A 23,943-nucleotide genomic window follows, 5' to 3' on the forward strand; every position below is an offset into this window, starting at 1 on the left:
CCACTATAACGATAACTTGGAGCATCACGATCACAACCAGTACAACTACTACAACCACGACCAGAGGAGAAGTGGTTGCTGTTGCGAGGACCGCTCCTTACCGTCGCCCTCTCCATTTTGCCTCAGTGGAACCACACTGGAGGGATATTAGAGGAGCCTTGACTGTCAGATGTATGTACGTGAATTGCTTTTTGAATTAATGGAAAGTATATAGATGCTGGTAATAAAATAATTAGAAATTATTTTTCATCTGGTCTCTTGCGTTCCAATTGGGCCTGACTCGCGCCAATCAACAGATTCGCACGGTAGGCCTTATAGGTTCTGTTTGATTAGGTGCCTAAAGCTTGGACGGTATTAGCTAATGTAGCATTGCTCTGTGTTGGTTGCCTGCGTAGAGCAGTTAGCCAAACTTAGCAACTGAAAAGGGGTTGGGGGGGGCACAAACCCCCCTGCCACATACTGCTGCTGCGATCCTTTGGGGCCTCCTGGATTGGCTCACAACAAGTTCAGTGAATCTAATTTGGTTGGTTCATACCCTTGTCGAGGACATAAATTAGCGATCAATCATGAGTGCAAAGAGATTGAACCAAGGTGATGTCACCGTCCTGTGTGCCACGGCTCTTGCTAGCTCTCCAACAGATTCCTTAAACTCTTTGATCTTCATGGTAACTTTAGACTGGTCAAATCTCCTCACAATCATGTGAATGAATGGCTCATTAGGAAACAGACGCGGTCTCACCTTGTAGTATGTGACGGTGCACACATTGGGAAAGATGAAATCGCCGAGTATAAAATCCAAGCCTCATGTGATGTAGCTGTTGTAGGTAGAGCTATGTGAGTCACACTGGCTCTACCTGATCGTGTACACCATCATCGCCTCTGTAATATTTTGGATTTTTTCGAAATATTATATGTCAAAATGTGAATTTTGAGAATTTTTATGGTGATGCTGTAGTTAAATCCATTTAAGTGTGAATTTGACCCTTCTAAATTCCTCGTAATTAACAATGTTAGTGAATCTACCTTGTTTGGATTGAATTAAAGAAATTAAATGTTAGTGTGAATATATTTGGAGTTGTTTATTGAACTTCATTTTGGGATTTATTTTCTTCATTTGAAAATTGTGTGGAATTTAAATTTTAAGTGTGCCTTCAACTTTAAATTGAAATGCTACGTGGACCCACCTAAACACTAACCCGTGGCCCTAACCGGCGCAAATATTAAGAGTCATTTGTGTGACTAGCAGTCAAATCATCATACAAGTCCCAATAACTATATTTTGTTCTAGAATATTTTATTTTTGTTCCCGAACAATTTTTTTTGTATTGCTGGAATAATTAAAATTTGTTCTGGAAAAAAAAAATAGATTACACATGTGGATCGGTTTATTGGGCCAGTTTAGACCTAAAATATAAATCTGAAGTAGAGGGGCTTAGCGTGGGCTTCCTATGTATCTTCCGTGCCATGGGAAACGCTGCCGTCCCACGGCCCAACTCGGCCCGTTAGATCACTCCGTGATCCAATCAAGCAATCATGACATGCAACAGCAGAAGGGGTACCACCAGCTAGCCAACGTGCGGTCACCAGGTGGCAGGTATGCCTTTTTTTCTTTTCCTTTTTCTTCATGATGTGTGAATAATTCATTAATTTTTGGTACGGGCTTTGTGACCTATATGTTCAAAATACTAATCTAATATAGTCAACAATTTAAAAGATCAGATTTAACATTTCTATAAACTTTATTCAACATTTCAAATAAACTAGATCAACATCTTATATAAAAATGTAAAAACTGTATAAACAAAATGTTGAAGACGTATATTTAAACGTTGAAAAAGTGCATTTCAAATGTTGATTTTAAAAAAGTATATAATATAGTCATATTGGATCTTGTTCTGTTGTATAAATTCTCAGTGACATCATGATTCAAACGGGATTCAAAACACATTTATAGTTTGAAAGAAAAGTGAGATTAAAATTTTAAATCCAAAAGGAGTCCCTCCATCCACCCATGCACAGCAGCCACCTATATGGTGACACGTGTCAGCTTCATCCCAAATCCAGCGTGTGCGCTTCGCACTACTCTTCTGCCAGATAAATCTCATCCATTGGTTGGAGTTTGCACTAATCTCAAACAATGAAAGATAAATTGAATAATTTTTTTCGGAAGATGGATAGGAATTCTGCCCCTTAACCGACACTAAGACGTTTAGCCCTAACCCTAACATATGTGGGCTCCTATCTATCTTCCGGAAGATAGATAAGATATTGATTTTTAAAGTCCATTTTGACCCAATTATATGCGGCAAATATGTTCAATATTTTAATAAAATTTACTCAACATTTTGCTAAATATGTTTAACATTTGGCTTTCAAAATATTGAAACTGTAAAGGCAAAATGTTGAGATTGGAAATATAAAATGTTGAAAATACTAAAATAGAAATATTGAAGGTTTCTTCTCCGGCAGTTTTTTTCTCCAGCGACGGTGTGCGCGGGTGCGGCACAGCAGCAGCACGCAGCAGCCTGCAGCAGCAGCACGCAGCAGCACAGCAGTGAGCAGCGCAGCAGCGGCATCAGCAACGACAGCAGGGAGCAGTGCAGCAGCGGCAGCGGCACCGCGCGGAGGCGGCGCGCGGCAGCGGCAGCCGCGCGCGGCGGACAGGCGGCCGCGGCGCTCGCGAGACGCGGCTGGCGGGGTGGCGGCGCAGTGAGTTTAAGGGCGGCAGTGGCGCATGGTGAGAAAGGGGGCTGGAGAAGGAGGAAGAAGATTATGGTGGAGGAAATCCAACGGATGAGATAGATTGTACGAATCTCAAACGCTGGAAGATGGGGAAGAAAAAATCTTGTGGAACATGTATAAGATTTCCGGAACATATGTGACCCGGCCCAAACCTGGATCTAATCCGAACCCACACCCACAGCACCAGCCCAGCTTGCCATTTTGGGCCTGCTTCCTCACGCCAGCCGACACGGCCCGCTTGACCTCACAGCTGAAAACTAGCCCAACGCCCTTCCCGCCTTCGGCCTGCTCGCGCGGCACGTTTGGCCCACTTCCGGCCCAGCTCGTCTGCTCCTGCCAAAAGAGAGCGTATCAAGGCCCACTGCTGGACAAGTTCCGGTTCCAGTTTTCAGTATACCTTCCCGTCGCCATCTTTGCTGACGCAGCTACCGAGTTATCTTGGGCATGGAGGGCCGGAGACACCTGTGTACATCCGGAACCGGTGGCCGGCGTGCGAGGACGCCGGCGTGCGGCGGTGCTGACCGCTGACGGCGACGGCGACGCCCCGCCGCCGCACGTTTCTTTTGGTCCACACCCGAACACGTCCGGAAAGAAGCGCAGGGAATATTACTCGCATCAGCACGCAGATCCACTGCATGCACGGGCGTATGTGGCCGATGGTCCCGGTGTCAGCGTCGAACATACCAAACAAAAAAAGAAGGGCCAGCTAGCTATACTGGCTACTGCAACATCGATTTTCTTTTTTTTTTATGAGCGATTCTTGGATTTTTGTCTATCCGTGCCTTGCTCTTGCACAAGAGAGATCATAGAGTTCCTGTTCCTCTAAAAAAGAGAGAGATCACAGAGTCAACGTTCATTATCTTTGAAAGGGGAACGGATCATGACTTTTCACCAAGCATGATAATAGCTTGAGATTTTGATAACCCTCCTACTGTCGTTACATGACACATACTGACATACAGTAGATTCCAGGCCAATGCCACTCACGAGTAACTTCATACATGATAGAAACAGGGAATTTTATTGTTCATCACGGGCATAGGAGCACACTTAATGTCAAAATACACAGGCAATTACCAAGATGACACCAAAACTAATGGAGTGGTGAATACCGAATAGAACACGACCGATCGTCTCTAACCCCACTCAAAGGGGCTAAACCGTATGTTTGCTGTTTTACTCACTCTCTACTGTACGTCCCAACAACTCTCCGACAGCTTCCGTATGCAGTTATGGGATCGGGACTCAGAGGCCCTCCTTGCCATCAGCGGCACGGAGGGAGCCCAGCTGCACGGGCGCCTGGGTCGACACCACCTTGGAGGACCCGTACGCCGCGACGTCGATGCCCTGGGTCTTCTCCTTCTCGATCTGCTCCTTGATCCAGAAGTAGGTGAACCGAAGCCCGTCCTGCACGCACGATTTGATTTACAGGTCCCTTGTCAGTCAGGATCAGGAATCGTTTCTTGCAATCTATGCCAAAGATACACACGCACAATGCGCTGCCAAGCAAGATGGCGACGGTACCTTGAGCCTCATTGTCGGAGCCCACCCGAGCTTCTCCTTGATAAGGGTGTTGTCAGAGTTGCGCCCGCGGACACCCTCTGGACCAGGGATGTGGTGGATGGGCAGCTTCCTATCCTCAAAGCTCAGCACGATCTCAGCCATCTCGTTCATGCTCACCATCTCGTCGCTCCCAATGTTCACCGGCTCGCGGAAATCAGACTTGGTCAATCTGGACAGAATTTTGTATTTTGTGCCATGTTTACTTCCCCATCTCTGTGCAGTGCAGACACAGCCTTAGCACATCATGGACAATACGAAAAGTTGCTCCATACCTCAGAACACCCTCGACGCATTCGTCGATGAAAGTGAAGGATCGGGTTTGGAGGCCATCGCCCCACATCTCAAACCTCTCGGTGGATGTCTGAGCCTTTCTGCAGAAGGCAGCAGGTGCCTTCTCACGACCACCTGTTACCAAGATAACATTGCAAACAAATTGAATTATTACATCAGGAGCATTTGGGGCACCCTGCTGTAAGTCAAATTGAGATTAGCCGGTGGATTTACCTTTCCATGTACCGAAGGGACCGTAGATGTTGTGGAAACGGCCAATGCGGCACTCGATGCCAAAGTCCTTGGTGTAGTGCTTGCACAACTCCTCAGTTGCAAGCTTCTCCAAGCCATAGGCATCTTGAGGCTGCAAGGTATCGGATCGAAAAATGAATAAACTTGAGAGAGTGACTGTGTCAGAAAAACAGAAATGCCATTGTATTTCAATGAACACACCTCAGCAGGCCAGGCATCGGATTCCTTCAGGCTCACATTTGTGTCAAGCTGCTTGAATTCAGGGTAAATGCATGCACTGGAGGCGTAGAAGAACCTGAAAGACCCAAAAGATACAAGATTTTAGTCAATGACTTGAATAAAAGATCATGTGTAGTTCAGCCATGGTAATTGAAAGTAAGACAGGTGGTTTATAGAGAAAGAAAACAGAAATAGTTCTGCTATCACCAAAGTCCCCTGTTTTTTTTTCCTTTTTTTAAAGTTCACTTTGGTTAATGTCAGTATCAGCTTGACTACATACAGATCTGGATTGGATAGTAACAAAAAAATTTGCAAGCTGAAACTGTACCCAGCGTGCATAAGAAATGTTTATACATAGTTCTAGGTTCACTGCAAACTCCAATTGAATTTCCTCCACTAGATTAGATGTGCACGTTAAGATATCATTCATGGAGGAGGCCATGCCATTCTGCAGCCCCATAAGAAAATGGAGTGTCATACCTCTTCACACCATTGATACGTGCAGCCTCTAGCATGTTGAAACTGATCATGGTGTTGTTGTACATGATGACAGAGTGGTTTGACTGGATGAACCCCATGCCACCCATATCAGCAGCAAGATTAAATACATGGTCGACGCCTTGGGTAACCTTCAGACAGTTGTCCATGACTCTGAGATCAACCAGGTGGAACTCATGGCAGAACATGTCCTCGGTCATGTGCTCATTCTTCTTCCAGTCAGAAGCAATGATATAATGGCCCTCGCTCTTCAGACGGCGAGCAATGTGGGATCCAATGAAACCACCAGCCCCAGTAATCGAAATCCTCAACTTCTCACTCGGCCAGTAGGGCTCCCTCTCCAGCTCAGCATAGGTGTACTCACCATAAGCGGTAACTGTCTTCTCGCTGCCCCCCATTCTGCCATTTTACAGCATTTTAAGCAACAATCAGAATAGAACAGTTAAATTAATGCATAAGAATTAATCGACTTATCTTTTACATTGATGGTTAGAAACGTATCAATGTAAGTTATATGATTGAAGAGAATAGTTGGTGGAACCAGAAAAGGTATATGCAACAAACCGCTGTGTCATACACATTGTTGTTAAAGTCAAGCTCATCAATGGATCATTAACGTGTCATGTATATTTCATAAAAAAACAATATAACAACAAATTATCAGGCAATCATGGGTTGAGGGAATCTTTGCAGCAAGTCGTGCATGCTAGTGGCAAATAAACATTATCTAATATGGCATTACGGAATCTATAGCCTGATGGTTAAGATTCTTATCACAAGTACCGTTGCAGATCTGGTTGGCTTAAAGTGTAACCATGACCAGATGTATGAAAAAGACAAGAAAAGCAGAGCACAAAGCTCATTAACAAATCCAGACATTATGAGGCTATGAAGTATGTGCAATACACATAATGAGGAAGACACTCTAGCCCTTTTACTTTCACTCGTCAGTAGAAGAGTAGTGATTCCAACCATTTGACGAATGAAAAAGAACAAGGAAACAGAGCACAGAGCTCATCACACACACATAGTCATTTAAAGGATGAAATAAGAAGACTTTTACCTCTACCGTTGAGTAGTAGCAGTAGCACAGCATTGAGTTACTGACAGGTCAAACTGCAGAAATCAAGCTACAGAAAGAACCTAGAATTTCTAGTGGAAGTCTTTTAAGAACAGAACATCAACCAATGCATCAAAACTATGGTGGGTCATGAGAAGTGGATCTCGGCAATCCATCGCACCGAATAGTCAACCATCACCCCCCAATCAGAGCAAGGAGCCTCCTGCTCCAACACATCGGATTCACACTGCAGAATATGCAAGCACCATGCTACTGTATAGAATTGACAAAGCAAGATAGGCGGAGTCGCGGAGATCAACTAAGGGGCAACCTCGATTCCGCCCCCCAGTTCTCGCCGCCGATTCCACCAAAGCCTGCTCCGAAATGAACTAATTACGAAGGTATGGAAAAATCCTGCATGATCCAATAAAGCTTTTCCCGATACAACCGAGGCTAAAACCTATACGCGTGGATTCACTAAGCCGAGAACCTCATCCCCATCGTGCATGAAGGCGGCGGCGACCACCTGACCCGGGGGTCACGCCCCGCGCGGTCAAGAAGACAGGAAGGAGAAACAAAATGGCTGGCCCAAATCCACCGAAACGGAGCCCGGGACGAGCTAGCGCGATCTAAAACGCAACAAGAACATAGCAGGGCGAGATCTCGGCGGGTTTACCTCTGCGCTTTGTCGGCGAGGGAGACGACGAAGACGCGGAGGGGTGGGGAGGATAGATGGGGAGGATCTCTCCTGTAGTGCACGAGGGGTTCGCGCCCCCTCCGAAGGCTGTTTATTTATAGAGAGGACGGAGGGGGCCAAAGGATTGGAATTACTGTACTTTTGGGGAGGAAAAGCGATGATATCCCAAGATTTGACTGGATTTTTGTCCCTTTCAGAAAGGCAAAAACCTTGGACCATTTCGGCCAGCATTTCTTTTTCACTGCCTGTGATTTCAGCAGCGATTCCATTCCTCTACTAGAAACAACCTATAGCCAACGTTTCAAAAGATGAATCATTTTAGTTTCATTCTAAATCAAACATCGCTAACTTACTAACTTTTAGTCATATCAGACATTTGCATGAAAGCCAGTCATACCCTTTCAACAACATATTTCTATTATTGCTCCACAAAAGCATAAAAATATCGCCTAGCCCGTTGGTGCAGCTTGTTTGCCAGATTGTCTTTACATTCGGATCGAGCATGTATTTCATTAAGAAATGAGAAATATAAAAAGAAAAATTACAAGAAAATGGTTGTGCGATCGACATATTGAACGGCCAACCGAAAACACACAGTTATTAAGAAAACGCTCTAGCATCCTGAAACCCACATACAGCCAAGCAGCAGCTTGCTCGAAGACTAAATTGACAATGTGTCAATGTCATCGACCGAGCGAGTCACACAATTACTCCGACTGCGTTCCTTTGCAAATGGTAGTCTCAAATTCTTCATTGAATGCCTAATTTGCTGACTTATAGTATGGGAAAAGTCTATATCACCCTCTCAACTATGAAAGGGTGGACTACATAATTCCCCACCCTATAAAACAGTCTATATCACCCCTCGAACTTTTCAAAATCGATCAAATTATCCCCTAAAGCAGTTTTGAAAAAATCGTAGTAAATCACAGAAAAATCATAAAATGAAAAACTCAATTGTGTTGAATTTTTTTTCAACACAATTATATGTTCAGTGTGTAGATCTACTCATTTAGAGTCCAACACAATTGGATTTTTCATTTTATGATTTTTCTATGATTTATTATGATTTTTTAAAGCTGATTTAGGGGTAATTTGACCGGTTTTGATAAGTTCCGGGGGTGATATAGACCATTTCATAGGTTGGGGAGGTTATGTAGTCCACCCTCCATAGTTGAGAGGGTGATATAGACTTTTTTTTCCTTATAGTATTAAGACTATGTTTGGATCCCCTTGATAAAGTTTACAGGGCCTATTTGAGATGACTCCGGCTCTTACAGAAAAGGGTGAAGCTGGAGCTGGAGTAGGCGGAGCTGATTTTTTAAAAAAACTCTGCATGCTCCACCTTCTTGCAGGCTCTCACACAACCTCTGGTGCGGAGCTGCTCCACCTTCGGAGCGTTTGGTAGGGCTCCAGCAGGAGCTGCCGCGAGAGCTGGAGCTGGAGCCCAGCCAAAGAGTCCCTTAGTTAGCTAAATTTAGCAATTTTGGATTCAAACGGGTTCAGCTAAAATGTAGCTAAACTTTAGTTAGATCAAAAAGAGTTTCATATCATGTTTGGATTCCCTTGCTAAAGTTTAATTGACTAAATTTAGCAACTTTGGATTCAAACGAGTCCAACTAAAATGTTGCTAAACTTTAGTTTATTTGGATCCCAAAACGAGCTTTACTCATTAACCAGCCAAGAGTTGCTAAAACTTGCTAAAAGTGAGCGAAGTCCAAAATATCCTCATATTTATTCTGGCGGTGGGAGTTGGCAGTAATAAATGAAGGGTAGCATAGTTATTTAGAAGGGTTTAGTCCACGAAATCAAGCAATCCTGCTAAAGTTTAGCAACCTAAATTTTACTCCCTCTGTCCTAAAATGTAAGGCATTTTGTTTTGTACTAAGTCAAAGTAGTCTAAATTTGATCAAATTTATAAAGAAGAATATTAGCATCTAACACATTCAAAATTACTCTTTTAACATTCAAAATAGTATTACTCTTTTCTATAAATTTAGTCAAAGTTAGAATATTTTGACTTAGAAAAATTCAAAATAGCTTATATTTCAGGACGGATGGAGTACCTAGCTAAAAAAACTCCAAACTTTAGCAAGCTAAAATTTAACTGAAGGGGACCCAAATAAGGTCTAAGGTACACGTGACTCTTGTTCTTCTACTTTTTTATTTTGAAACGAACATGATGAAGGTATAAAGAGACTCGAGTGAGAAGAAGACAGATATGAGAATGGCGCTCGTTACATACACGCACACAGCTAGCGGGTGGTGAGGGGAAAGGACGACAAGCAGGGGGGCTGCTCCTACCTGCCGCGGTGGTAGGCGGCCGCACGTCGGCTAAGATAGCTGGTCAGAGGACGGGGCCAAGCCAGCCTAGGAAAAGGAAGGGAATGATGTGGCCTCGTGGCGTGGGTGGTTGGTGAAATGGTGCGCGAGTGGCGGCGGCCATTGCGAGAGCCCGGCCCGCGCCGCGTAGTATTTTACTCGGGCAGGCGGCGGCCACGCGACGAGGTCAAGGTCTCCGCTCCCCGCGGCTGCCGAGGCAGCAGCCAGCACCCACCCCAGCATCCATGGCCGTGGCCAATTGGCCATGGGGCCGGGGGGGGGGGGGGGGGGGGGGGGGTTGATCTGAGGCGGAGTAAAATACGTAGAAACGGTAGTAAAGGCGGTTTGCTTGGTCGTGTCGTATGTTTGTTTCTGTCGGAGCGAACGCGGAGATATCACGTAAAGAGCGAGGGGTACCGTTAGCACAAAGTGATCGAGCTGATGAGCTCCGCGATCGTTTTGCAATGAAAATGGCTGGATATATAATAAAAACGTCGACCTGGACAAGAGCAAGCCAAGCATTCCTTCGTCCTCCATCATACCATATTATTGCTTTACTCGTACTTCCTCGTTTGTTCTAAACTATTGGTCGTTTCAACGTTTTTAGATACATAACTTTATAAAAGTTTTTTCTACACTCGTGTGTAGCTATTCTCATCATCTATATACCATCGTGCGTATGTCCGCATACTTATTTATCACTTTGAGTATGTTCGTATACTTATTCTAAGATATTTCAAAGATATATACATGAAAAATTTCAAAAGCAGTCCTATTTTTTAAATATACTATGATTATACCTCACTATTAATATATAAAATAAGTATGTCCATATACTCCATGCATGATCACATACCCAACATATATATCATCATATATATTCTAGTATGAACGCATACTTCACATACATACTCTTTGTTGGATCAGATACGTCATATATCATGAGATACACATGTGGGAGTAGCTACAAACAAGTATAGAAGTATAGAAGGTAATTTTCCTTATATCTAAATATTTAGATGTATAGTAAAATTTATAAATATAGAAAAAAAATAAAATAATTAATAATTTAAGAGAAGGGACCAGTAGATGCGACAATTATGTTGCATGGCGGCACTCCACTGAGCGCGAGCTTTCATACCGTACCTTTTACTTGCACTCACTCAACCAGTAGTAAACACCGCACTTGGAAGACCCGCTACGGTTGACCAAGCAGTAAAGTGTTTTGGAGTCACCCGCTACGCTTGCACTCCCTCGACTACGTATACAGTTGACGAGCACGTATTCCCAAAATATACTACACTATCAGAAAACTAGCCATCCATCCATGACTGTTAGAGCAAGAATGATGATTTCACCCGCACGCCGGCGTCTCACAGTCTAGCTCACGAGAGCTGACCCGCAGTCATTAATGGGCTGCACAGCTCACAGTGAGGGGACAGCAAATGGAAGACCAGAAAGCCATAATGACAGCCCCACAAGCATGTATTCTCCTGCATTTCGTCGGCGGCTCGGGAGAAGTTAAGTGAGAGAATCTTTCCTATCCTCTCTCTCCTCCACCTCAGATTTTTAGCTAACGAGGCAGTCGAATCGCCCATCATAATACTTTCTCTTAGTACCGGTCATATTTAGGACCGGTCAGTACTACAATAATAATATCTATTAACCGAGACATGCAAAACCTATTAACCGATACGTTTTTGCAACCGCCTCGAATCCATGTCACGATAAATGAACTATTTACCGAGACGGTTATTTAATTAACCGAGATGGCAAACCGTCTCGGTTAATTAAATAAAATAATAATAAAAAAGAAGAGCCTGTTGAGCCCATCACAGGCCCGCCAAACCTATCTGAGTTGCTGCGTCCGTCGCCGCCCGCTGCCGGACAGTCGCGCCGCTGCACCGTCCGTCCGCTGCGCATATGCTGCTGCTGCAATGGAAGGAGAGAAAGACGGGAAGAGCGCCATGGAGGTGGAGAAGGCCAAGTGCGATGCGCTGGACCGTCATGTCGTGTTCGCGCGCGTCGCTATGGAAGGCAGCGACGTCCCACAACGACCTCCTCGCGGCCGTGGCGCGGCTGCTCTGGCGCCCACCGCGCCCATCGCGTCCATTGCCTGCCATGGCCGCCGCGCCTGCCGCTGCTGCTGTGAAGAGGGAGGGACGACTTGCGAGTTGAGCCATGGAGAGAGGGAGGGGCGGCTGGGAGAGGGAGGGGCTGCTCGAGGGTGGAGCTATGGAGAGAGAGGGGGGCTGGGAGAGGGAGGAGAGGAATGAAGATGGAACCCTAACTCCTACTCTGAGCGACATATTGGGCCGAGATGGGTTGTTTGGGCTTCGAGATGAGCCAATATTATCCGAAGCAGGCCTTATACCGTGCCCGCCTCGATTAATGTTTAACTGAGGCGTTTACGTTAACACAACCGTCTCGGTTAATGTCTATTAACAGAGACGGACAATTTAAGGCGTCCGCCTCTGTTAATCGATTATGTGAGACGGTTTTTCATAACCGCCTGAATTAATGTCTGCGATTAACCGAGTGTCATTAACTAAGGCGGTTCAAAATTATGTCCGTCTCCGAGGGTGTTTTTAAAGATTACGGTTAAGTTTTTTTTTGTAGTAGTGGGTACTAAATTTTGACGCCCCATGAAGCCATTAGTACCATGTCATATCTCCATTCGGGACTAAATGTCAACTTTTAGTACTTGTTGGTGTTTTAGCCCGGTAATAAAATGGCGCGGCCATTTAGTACCGGTCAATGACACCGACAGAATGGTTGATGTCTTGGCCCGGTACTAAATTGTTCTTCACTGATTACTTCAAAAGAAAAACATCTTTACGAGTTCGCAATATTTTTTCCATTTTTCTAGGCGACGACCGATACTAATTAAAATAACCCTCAGTTAGTACCGGCGGCCAGACGGTTAATCCGACCTGTACTAACCTCGCCATTTGTACGGTACTAATAAGCATACACCGCGTGTGTGCACATGCATGCATGCACCGGGCCGGGATCATGCACTGTGCAACTGCAGGCTGCAGGGAATAATGGTTAATTCTTCATTGGAGGAAGAAGAAAGCAGCAGGTTGAGGCCTGCGTGCATTATTATACGTCGGATATATTGGTTCGAGATTTGGATGGAGTAGTAAACAAACAAGACGGGAGGGAGGGAGCAACTGATCGACCGCGACGTGCAAGCAGTATAGTGCCGCGGCCGGGGCACAGCAGACGACGTGTTAGTTGCTAGTATAGAACTAGATACGCACACATGCATCAGTTATAGCTAGAGTGCCTCAATTACATCGTCCGGCCGGTCGTTAGGTACCTCGCCTCAAGTGGCGAATCTAGCCTAAAAATATAGAGGGGATCATGTCCACTGTAACATTCAGGAAACTGCGGACGGTCCGCTAGGGAGCCGCGGACGGTCCGCCAAAGTAACACCCAAATATTTATCTGGTTGTGGGCCCGGTCGTCATCTCCTCATTCCTCCTTCCCCATCGATAAGAGACGAGCTCCGCTCGTCCGCTCGCTCTGCCGTCGCCCCCTTCCTTCGATCTCCCTCCTCCGGCCACCATACCTCGATTCCTTGCGCAAGCATCTTCCCCAGCACCTCCTCTACCTTCCCCAACCCCTAGCCCAGCTCCTCCCGACCGGAATCGCCCCCGGCGCCGCCGGTCACCATTGGAGCCCGCTTGAAGCTTTGCTCCACCGTCGAACTGCTTCTCCGGTCATCCTCCGCCCGAACCGATCGCAAGAATGGATTCGTGGTGAGTTACTTGTGCTCCCTGGCCTTTTTTCCCCTTCCGTTGTGCGCCGCCGGCGCCGGTGAACGGCCGCTGCCTGTCGCGTGGTGTCAAAGAGGCGAACCGCGAACGGTCCGCCCAGGGGGGCGGACAGTCCGCCAGTAAGATTAGGGTGGGTCTAGAGACGTCGTTGGCTCTGGCGGGTCTGCAAAAGTGAACTGCGGACGGTCCGCAAGTTAGGTTAGAGTTTGTCCAGAAACGTTGTGTTTCTGGTGGTCTCGCGTAAATGAACCGCGGATAGTCCGCCAAGGAGGGCCGGACGGTCCGCCGGTAAGATTAGAAGTTTGTCCAGAGACGTCGTTGCCTCTGGCGGATTGGCAGAGTGAACTGCGGACGGTCCGCTCTGCAGCGGACAGTCCGCCATAGAGCTTGAATTTCATCCAGAGACGTTGTAGGTTCTGGTGAGTTGGCAGAGGTGTACTGCGGACAGTCCGCTACTGGATCGCGGACCGTCCGCCGTATAGTTGTAAGTTTATCCAGAGACGTTGGTAGGTCTGTTAGGTCGGCAAGTTTGAGTTGCGGACACTCCGCTGCTGCATAGCGGACAGTCCGCCAACTAGTTCATTTTTTGAGTATGATTCTTTTGTAAGTAGGGAATTTTAGCTGCACTAATTTGTGTCATATGCATGTGCATTAATTGTCATTTCATATATATTCATGCATATGCATTATTGCACCCCATTTAGGTGAGCTAGAGGTACACGTGTGGACGTGAAGCACGCGGTGTTGGAGTCGACCCACAAGACGGTGTTCGACGGATATCGCCAGAAGATGAAAGGACTCGCCGAAGCAACCAAAGACCCGGCCCAAGGTCGGAAGGGCCCAAGGCCTTAATAGCGTTAACACTGACTTAGTGTTACCCCAGACAAGCCTCGGTGCACATCCTATTAATTTAAATTATGACACCTAGATATGTATTTATTACTTGTGCATTATGTTTAGAAGTTGTTTGAAACCCTAGTTGCATGAACCCTAGGTTTCATTGAGTTATACTAGTATGTATAGGACAATAGAAATACTATGCTAAATAGGGCTCGGTAGAAGTCGAGTAATTTTTTGTTACTCGCGAGATATAGGATATTTTTATGTTTCCATATATGAGTTACTCATCTTGGGATGGAAGTCTTGGAATGAAAGAAAGAATAGAATCTGAGACCGGACGGGAGAGGTGTAGTTCCGCCTGTGTCGGTTAAGGACCGAGGCGTTGTCGGCCCTGCTGATCATGTTTGAACTGTACTAACCACATGCCAGGAGTAGGAGGTAGTCGAAACCGGTAAGCCGAGTACTGCCTCACTTCGAAAGTACATGACTCCTTCCCACCCCTTAGGGCGAGTCGAGTAGTTGCGGAGAATTCGGATGCATGTATTTACTTTTGGTGGTCTCTCGTTGAGCTCGGCTGACTATACGCTGGTGGGGTGGTCCTGTAGTTCGAGGCGGGGAGGGGAATGATTGGCTTGTATAGTCCGATGGGGCAAATATGTGCCGTGTTGGTTAGGTCCACCTTGCAAGGTTAAATCGAATCGATTCACCGTCAGTCGCTCTCGGATATGAGCACCTTGATCACTGCGTCGCATCGTAGTATTATGATGGGATAATGAGTATATTTATATATCTATGATGATGATAGCATTGAATTATTATTGATTGCACCACCATGTTTGATATAGTTGATTCGTGCAAATATTAGATTAGAGTAAATTTATATAGAAACTAGAGCTAAAATATGGAAATTTAGGAATTACTTTAGTTGCTGTTTTCTGCAGAATAAGCCACCAGCCAAAGGCCTTGCATGTCTAGGTAGGTGGGCTAAGTTATACCCACTGGTCGAGTAAGTCTTGCTAAGTATTAGTTGATCAGGGTTTGTTTTTTACCCTATTTCAGGTATAGGAGCTAACTAGGTTTCACATCGGTGGGCTCGATGTGGCGCATTGTCTTCACGTCTCGGTAGTCCTCGACTTATTTAGTTTGTTTCATTTATTCTCTAGTAAAAATGCTCTGTAATTTAGATTCTTCTCCGCTGCTATCTTTTTTTTTGTAAAGTTTAAATTTAAAGCAGTTTTGTAAAAGTCTTGATATTATTTACTATTTTTGTAAGATTTTATTATACTGGTACCTTCTGTGCTCGCATTCATGCGAGACTTCTAGTGTGTTTCGATCGGCCTGTGGGTTGGAAACAGCCTGTCGAGTTACACTTAATTAAGCTAATGCGTCTGATGTGTTCAAATAATGGCGGTTACGCTTAATTAAGCATTTTATCTTGGCGGGTCTGTCACATTCACTTTCTTCTTCTTCTTTCTCATCTTCTCTTCTTATTTCTCTCCTCTTCCTCTTCATTGTTTCGTCCAAATAATAAAGGGGGGTTTAGGGGGGTATCTATGGGTATTAGGGAGGTAGGAGGCTTAATCCCCCGTAGCCCCCATGTGGATCCGCCCCTGCTCACCTCGCTGGATATATGGAGAGGTTTGATAGGTTTGTGGCATCGTGCTTGCAACGTTGGGTGTAATCTTTTGATGCTCTTTGTGTGGTGCTGTGCTAGCAGTTGTTATTGTGCTTGCGGTTTGTCACACCTTACAATAAATTGTTCTCACCGACAGCTTCCCCACCGGAGTTTCTCTAAAAATAATTTAGTAAAAATATCATATCATACCACATCGGCAAATTTGCTGATATGACAAAATTATTAATAAGGAGAGAGGAGGGGGAGTTTCATAGGTGACAGATGTTATCACCATGACTCCTTCACCGATGTTATCAAATTTCTAGTTTTGATAACCGTACTATAACTCTCGCCACTACTAGCAGAAGAGTAAATAAAGTGAAAAAAAGAAACAGGAGAAATGGGCGGGCCTCTCTCCCCTGCCAGCTGGGCTGGCATGGGCTTGTTTTCAGCTATGCGATGGGCCGTCTGATCTCAATGAACTGTGCGCCAGCACTCTAATATAATTGATTGACTGGTTGAACGCTAATCCAATTCAACAATCGATCGCTACATTTCCAACAAACAATCGACTCGACAACGTGTCCTTCTTTCCCTTTCATGTGCGCGGGCCCCATAGAAAATTAATTAATTGCTCACACGGCTCTGGTTGGAACCCTCCGTATAGAAAATAGATGATGTTTTGAACAAGATTTGAATCAAATATTGGAAATATAAATTATGAATAACTTTTAAGTTATTGAGTTTGAAAAATTGAAATTATATGAATAGATTTGTCTTAAAAAATACTTATATATATATATCACTTTTCAACAAATATTTTTATAAAAATAAGCAGTCAAAGTTATACTTTGAAGACCATATCGCTGTCATAAACGTCATCTATTTCATATATAGAGGAAGTACTAGAGAATTTTGACCACTAATTAATGGTATTAAATGAAGACAGTTTGCAAAATTAACTCTACAATCTTGTGCTACTTCACGATAGAAATTTAATGAGACCTTTGACCGCGTGATTAGAGGATGGTTACTATAGCATTACTGTAGCAAATCATTGATTAATTACCATCATTAGATTCGTTGCGAAAAGTTACACTCATTTCTAAAAAAATTTTATAAATAGACTTCATTTAATAATCCATACATGCGAGAATTTTTTTTGGGAACGTGCCAAACAAGGCCGCTCTCTCTCGCAACCCTTCCTGTCTTCCCCTTTCTCATTCTCGCTCCTTCAGAATCTCTCACCTGATTCCACCACGCGGCCATAGCGGGAGTCTGCGAGATCCTCGCTCCGCCACCATCGGGATCTGCCAATCTCCTCGCGCCGCCACGGAGGCGGCTCGGCCCCCGCCCGACACTTGCCGCTGCTATGGTGGGGTGGAACGGTGGCGAGGGCATCAAGATCTAGACGCGAGATGCGACTGTTGGAGCGCCGCGCCACGTGCGGGGTGCCTGGCGAAGGAGATGGGGGTGTTGGTGCCCGCGGAGAAGTGTAGTGGTGACCGGTGAGTTCCATGGGGGGCGCTTGTTCTGTGTATCGTGCTCCACTAGAAACCTAGCGCGACTTTGCCGCTCCCTCTGGTGAGGAGAGCCAGTGTTATGCGGTGACAAAACAATAAGCATCACAATACCATTTCACTTTTTGGATGTGAATTCAGATTATTTTTGAACAAAGCTATACACATTTGGGATATAGTATTATATTTATGTGATTCATGGATTCTGAGTGTATGCAAATAGTACATGATACCTTGATAAAGTTACATATTTAATACAAAGTTGTGGATCATATAAATTGAACCTTCAAAGGTTATCATTTGTGCTCATAAAAGAGGAAGGAAAGCATATCAAAGCTAGTAAGCAAGGTGCCAGCGAAATCCCGTGACCAGTCGTTGGCCATGTTCAGTTACAAATGTTGGTTGCAGATCATAACCGTAGCTGTAAACTGTTGAACAAAGAGTTGATATTTATTTCCTGTAGAAGTGCAGATCCCTTGTGTTGCTGTAGGTTTGAGCTATCCACCATGATCCATAGTTATCTTTAAATTGTGAATTGCAATTGCTCCTAGAGAAACATAATAACAATAAAGGAGGTTAAATGATTTAGATGCACTGTTCAATTCACAATTGCTTTGAAGAAACTTAAATGAGTAATATAGGATATTCCATAAATATCAGTTTATCAGTGTAATGTACTGCTCCAATGATACTAATATACTTGGTCTCACTCAATTTGCATATCAGGGCAGCATCTGGTACATCAACATTCATGTTTTTTTCAGAACAATATAACAGTTGATCTTTTCTTAATTAAAAAGGCTATCGTTGTAGTTAGAATCTATTGTAGTAAATATAGTTTTCATGAAAATTGGAATTCAAGCAAAGTCTGCTAAAGATAATGCAAGTCAGATACTTTTCGCTATTTCATCAAACAGCTAATATGCATGAAACTACTCATAACAAAAAGGAAAACTGAAATCGATTTGAGTATATGCAGATCACGTGCCTAAGGTCAGGTGGTACACGTGCACCTTCATCACACATTCGATGTGATCGGCAAGAGAGATGGAATTTGGTAATAGAGCTTCAATCATACGATGGCCTAAGCCAAACAAAAAAGGGAAATTTGTCCACAACACACTATGAAAATATGATTTTGTACAGCACACATCGTCAAATTCGATTTAGTATCCAGCACACCGTGAAAGAGTGCTTTAGGCTGCTGCACACCACACTGAATAAACTAAACATTTTGCAGCTCAAATGATGAAAAAAAACCACTTTACCCTTGGACCCACCTGTCATATGTATCTCCTTCTTCCCTCCCTCGGTCCCTCCCCTTCCACCGTGCCATGTCATCCTCCCACGGCCGCCCCGCCCCGTGCCCTGCCACCGCCGGGAACAGGAAGGCGTCGGCGAACAGCGCCCGGTGCCCGCCGCCGCAGAACGACGCAACGACGCGGACGGAGGGCCACATGTCGAGGCAGAGCGCAGGCCGGAGCACGCGCACCCGACAGCGGCCAGCGACGCGCTGTCGAGGCGGCGGAGCACGAGCGCCAGGATGTCCGCGGGGAGGTCCTCGATGGCCGTCGCCGTCTCCGTCCCTGCGGCGGCGGCGGCCGACGCCCCGAGACCACCGCCCACGCTGCCGACGGCCATGGACAGGATCTGCACGGAGCTAGCTGCTGCGGCCACGAATCCATGGAGCTTTGTTCGCGCTTGATTCCTGGAGCTGTTGTGTGTGTCGTTGATGCGGTTTGAAGCTAGCTAGTGGCTGCTTGCTTGGTTTAAATGGGTTAGTGGCCTAGGAGGGTGAGTGGTCGGATCATGGCCGGGAAAGCGAGGTGTTCCTGCACCCCGAGGTGGCCCGAGGTTGCGCTCGGAGAGGTGGCCCGTGGCGGCGCAGACCGGTGCAAGACCGCCGCGGGCGGGGCACAGGGTGGTGCGGCCGCGCGAGGACGATATGGCGCGGTGGAAGGGGAGGGACCGAGGGAGGGAGGGAGGGAGGGAGGAAGGAGATGCAGATGACAGGTGGATCCAAAGGGTAAAGTGGTCTTTTTATGTCCTTTGAGCTGCAAAATATTTAATTTATTCAGTGTGGTGTGTAGCAGACCAAAACACTCTTTCACAATGTGCTGGATACTAAATTGAATTTGACGATGTGTGTTGTACAAAATCACATTTTCACATAGTGCTGTGGACAAATTTCCAAACAACAAACAGCAAGCACAGGCTCGGGCAATAGTACTGCTCAATCTCCTCACCGCTACGGCGGCTACCGCATGTGCACGCCGTGGTGGTCGAGGCGCTTCACCGCCGGCTGGCCGCATGTCGGCATGCTCCTTGCCGCTGCCTCGCTTGCGTGGCGCCATTAATTGCAAGGCCTTCTGTTGCCGCCGACCACCATGAACGCGATGGACTCGCCGCTGAACAGCGTCTGTGCCCCATGCTGTGTTGTGCCCGCGGTCGGAGGCGCTGGATTCGTCGGGCGACGGGCGACGGGCGAGCACGACGAAGCGGCGAGCGCCTGTTAGCCGGTCAAAGTGGGGTGCATCTTGGCGCGTGCAAGCCCAATGAACAGGAGGCCGGTGAGCTCGGCCGCGGGGGAGCTCCGGAGCGCGTGGCGGAACTTCAGTGCCGGCCGCACCCTTGCTCCCCGTGACGGCCGCGCTCTTCCCCCTCGTCCGCAGAGCTCCGCCATCTAGCGCCCCCCACTTCACCGGCCCCTTCCTCTATCCCCGGGCGACAGCGAGCACCGCCTGGGCCACGACGGCAACCCAAGTAGTGGCGCGGCGGGCGCGGCTTCTCCCTTGATTCGATGCGGCCGCCTGGCTGGAGCTCGAGCTCCGCAGCGGCGGCGGGCCGGCCTCCTTCCCTCCACGGCTTCCTCCGCGCGGGGCCACAACGGCAGCGGCCTCCTCTGCGGGGCCTGCGGCGGCGACGGCCGTGGAGGCCTGCAACGCACGCGTAGGCGGACGGGCTCCCCTGCCACCTCCCTTCGGCGGCGAGGCGGAGGCTCCATGGCCGGAGCTCCAGATCGGTCCTCCCCGGCGGATCCCGGCGGCGCGGCGAGGTGGGCCGCGGAGGCGGAGGCGGAGGCGCGCGGCGGCGTCGGGACCCGGTGATGGCGCGCGCAAGTCGGGTGCCGTCTTCGCGTCGGGGCCTCTGCTCGAGCGCGCCACCCAGATCCCGCGGCGGGGCGTCCAGGGCGCGGCGGAGCGGCGGCCGCGGCAGGAGCGCGGGAAGAGGGGCGGAGCGGCGCTGCGAGGAGCTTTAGCCGCCGGGGGTGGCCTTGGCCAGCGGCCGCGAGGAGCGGGCCGCGGGGAGGATGGGCTCGTCCAGCCGCGGCCGGCCGCCGACCATTGGTTGCTGGATCGACTGCCACGATTTTTCTTGATGATGTGGCACGATGTTGTGCCCTCTTTTGATCCATGAATCGTATATAGAGATGTGTTGGATTTTTTTTCATATTTTTTTATACAGTGAATCTATGTTTAGTTTCCAAACAGTTTTCTACAGTATCCGTCACATCGAATCTTTCGACACATGCATGGAACATTAAATACAGTTGAAAAAAATAACTGATTATACAGTCTAACTGATTAGCACGAGATGAATTATTTAAGTCTAATTAGTCCATAATTAGACATTATTTGTGACGTAACAATAAAATGTGCTACAGTACCAAAATCCAAATTTTTTCACCAACTAAACACACCCTCAATGTCATGATTTCATCGATGCGGGAATAGAGTGGGTGTCGGTTCCATCGGCAAGCTCTGAGCAGTGCGGATTTCTAGAGGGGAGTCAACTAAAATTGAGTGGCATTTCATCACATTCTGCACATATCTTTAGCAGAAACGTTTGCAATCTCTTTAGGGGGGAGAGGTTTGTCGCTTGAGCCGGCCTGCTGCTACTACAAGGATTATGCTTATTCTACAGAACTCTTAATTTTTGGTGCCGGATGAGCTCCTCGAAGTATTAATGGACCATTTATGGATTTATGTCATGTAGTCAATCAAATACTTGCTTCATGTATATTTGACTGAATACTTAGCTTTGTTAGTTGTCACTACAAGTTTCCATTATTTTTTCTACCTTATTGAGAGCACTAATGCATGTCTGTGTATACAATTATGTGGCTTTGTTCATATACAAGTAATAGTGGGGTAATGATCTTAAGTGCATGTTTGTTATTATTATCAAGCAAGGGGTATGGACCTTGGCGCAGTGTCAACTTTGTATGTGGCTTTCAGATACATTTGAGATGGATCATGGATCCTGGCAGCAATAATACTGCAAGACGGTGAGCCACTGCCAGGCTTCCTGAAGATGTAGATCGTCCTCACATGAGGACGATGATGACTACGGCCTCAATGTGGCACCATGACCGCCAGGGGCTCAATGGGATCGTGTTGCTGTTGCATGCGGCTGCTATGGTGATGTATTGCTAGTGTTTGAGGCCATCATGATCAATTCATCCTCTCGCCATGCGAACTGGTTGGAGTTCACCCACTACCAAGAGTACAGCTACCTTATCAGGGCGCAGGTATCTTCTCACGTTGCAAGCTTTTTTTCATCTTTGGTTCTGATCATGCATGTAGCTCTCCTGATTAGACTTCTGGATTGGCATATACTGACTTGCTCTCTCCTTCTCGGATCAGCAATATCTAAGTTACATATATGAGTTTTGGAGAAAAAGTTGTGTCAGCAGTATCTAAGTGACATATATGAGTTTTAGAGAAAAAGTTATGTCAGACCTTCATTCTGAAATGTTGTTGCATAACATCTTTTTCTGAAACTTGTGTGTATAATATAGTTATATAACCTTGCATTGAAATGTTGTATCATAACTTTTGTTTATATAATATTGTACATAAACTTGTTTATTTAATATTGTGTATAATTTTTTTTGTTTTTTATATTACTTTTTGTTCTGAAATTTGCATCTCCTAACTGAATTACTATCATGTTTATACAGGAATCCTATGTCTACCAAGGCTTTCAGGTCTGCCCAAAGAAGTTTGAAATGATGGAGTTGAGTCTCATCTCTTTCTTTTATAAGTGAACTCTTCCTTTTTATTTTGGTAAAAGCTTATTATCTAAAGATGTTTTCCATTAAGTGAAGCTTGAATTTTAAGAAATGTGTAGTGACAAGTTGTCTGCAGAAGTTTTTTAGAAATATTTTTCTATAATAAAAGTCATGGAGAAACTTATGTGTGAAGTCAGGTTAAAGTGTAAACGAATTTTAATGGGAGAATTTCATAAGGTGTCAAATTTATTTTGGTAACAAAATATATGTGTATAATCTTTTTTTACTTGACACATGTTTTTCGATGCATAACTTTTTCCTACTCGTACGAAATTCTTCTACCAATTTTTGTATGCATAATTTAATAGTGTAAATTTTCGTTTCATCTACACAAGTTGTATACATAAGTTTTGTCAAACACAAACATGACACTAGCAATAAATTCTTTTGCTTCTACACACATTAAATAAAACCACACACATTAATTTTTTTTATTTCCACATCTTTTTCATGAAAATGTCTGTATAATTTGTTTACGTAACTTTTTTCAACCCATATATTGCATGTTTCCTTTAAAAACTTTTTTTTTGCGTTGCTTAAGTTTAATGTCCTAACCTTTTTTTAAGTTTTCCTTTTTTTTCTACGTATGCTATATAATATGCATTATGTATGCAGGAACATGCTAAACCTATCCGTGAATCCCATGAAGTGAGATCATTCAGTAAGGCTGCTACAAATTTGTTTCAGGGCAGCCCTGAAGTGAGATCATTATGCGCAGGAAACGTCATAAAAAAACTGCTCATCTTTTTATGTTCTGTTTTTCAAGATATTCTTCTGACAAATAGGTCGTACAAAGTATGCTACAAAGTTATATCGGCATGTTTTTTTTGTTATAATTTGTATCACAAAACTTATGAATCAAAGTTGTGTTAGAAGTTTCGGTGGAAGTTATGTTGAAAGTTATCCTTTAGTAAGGATGCTGGAAAAGTTATGCTTAAAATTTATACGTGTCATGTTACAAAATTATCATATAAAAAGTTGGTTGAAAAAGTTGTATTTTTTTACATATTGTTTGTTGGACAAGTTCAGAATATAACTTTTTTTAAAAGACTTTTAAGAAGTTTGATGACAAAGTTATATCCATAATATTTGCTACTCGTAGATTCTTATTATATGGTCCAGAAAGCGTTATATTTTATTTTTTTAAGTCCCACTGAAGCATTTTTCAAATAAAACTTGATTTTATTTTTTATTTTTATCCCCCACCCATTTTATTTCCCTCTTATTTCCAATGGTCCCGAAAGGTTTAATGCTCGAGGAAAGTGAAACAAAAAAAAAAAAATGAAGCCACGGAAAGAAAATGGTTGTCTCGAAGTTCGTGTGGTGTAGGAGATTTTGCAGCTCACAGTGCGACATCGTAAGCATCTAAATTAATGCGCATAAGCATCCAAATTAATGCGCAAAATTAATTCGGGTGGGCGCGGGGAAGTGATCATTACCAAAAAGGGAAATGGAAGGGTTGAAGTCGAAGGAAACCTGTGTGGAA

The 23,943-nt window shown here is 45.3% G+C and overlaps 1 protein-coding gene and 1 long non-coding RNA gene across 4 annotated transcripts; one reads left to right on the forward strand and one right to left on the reverse strand.

Annotated features, from left to right (window-relative positions):
* Positions 1-3,708: 3,708 nt before the first annotated feature.
* On the reverse strand, positions 3,709-7,414 carry LOC120651043 (GDP-mannose 3,5-epimerase 1-like). 3 transcript variants are annotated; one of them, XM_039928375.1, is made up of 8 exons: positions 7,281-7,351; positions 6,608-6,978; positions 5,527-5,943; positions 5,029-5,122; positions 4,810-4,939; positions 4,578-4,710; positions 4,267-4,474; positions 3,709-4,149 (listed from the first exon to the last, which is right to left on the reverse strand). In XM_039928375.1, exons 3-8 carry the CDS (start codon positions 5,940-5,942, stop codon positions 3,988-3,990), a joined length of 1,143 nt encoding a protein of 380 aa, XP_039784309.1. In that variant the 5' UTR covers position 5,943; positions 6,608-6,978; positions 7,281-7,351; the 3' UTR covers positions 3,709-3,987. The 3 variants fall into 3 exon arrangements, with proteins under 3 accessions (XP_039784309.1, XP_039784308.1, XP_039784310.1); XM_039928374.1 differs by lacking the exon at positions 6,608-6,978 and having other exon boundaries at positions 7,281-7,414; XM_039928376.1 differs by having other exon boundaries at positions 5,527-6,978; positions 7,281-7,358.
* A 13,597-nt stretch (positions 7,415-21,011) lies between these two features.
* Positions 21,012-23,459, forward strand: LOC120651045. The gene is made up of 3 exons (XR_005665906.1): positions 21,012-21,914; positions 22,347-22,402; positions 23,073-23,459. It is a non-coding gene; the product is annotated as an uncharacterized LOC120651045 (long non-coding RNA).
* The last annotated feature ends 484 nt before the right edge of the window (positions 23,460-23,943 follow it).

The sequence above is a fragment of the Panicum virgatum genome, chromosome 9K (assembly GCF_016808335.1).
Source record: "Panicum virgatum strain AP13 chromosome 9K, P.virgatum_v5, whole genome shotgun sequence".
NCBI classification, from domain to species: domain Eukaryota; kingdom Viridiplantae; phylum Streptophyta; class Magnoliopsida; order Poales; family Poaceae; genus Panicum; species Panicum virgatum.

Coding starts and splice junctions, on each gene's coding strand:
- LOC120651043 (XM_039928374.1), bottom strand. CDS start 5,942: ATGGGGGGCAGCGAGAAGACAGTTACCGCTTATGGTGAGTACACCTAT. Junction 4,711..4,809: donor TCCCTTCGGTACATGGAAAG/GTAAATCCACCG, acceptor TCTTGGTAACAG/GTGGTCGTGAGAAGGCACCT. Junction 4,475..4,577: donor TGCGTCGAGGGTGTTCTGAG/GTATGGAGCAAC, acceptor AATTCTGTCCAG/ATTGACCAAGTCTGATTTCC.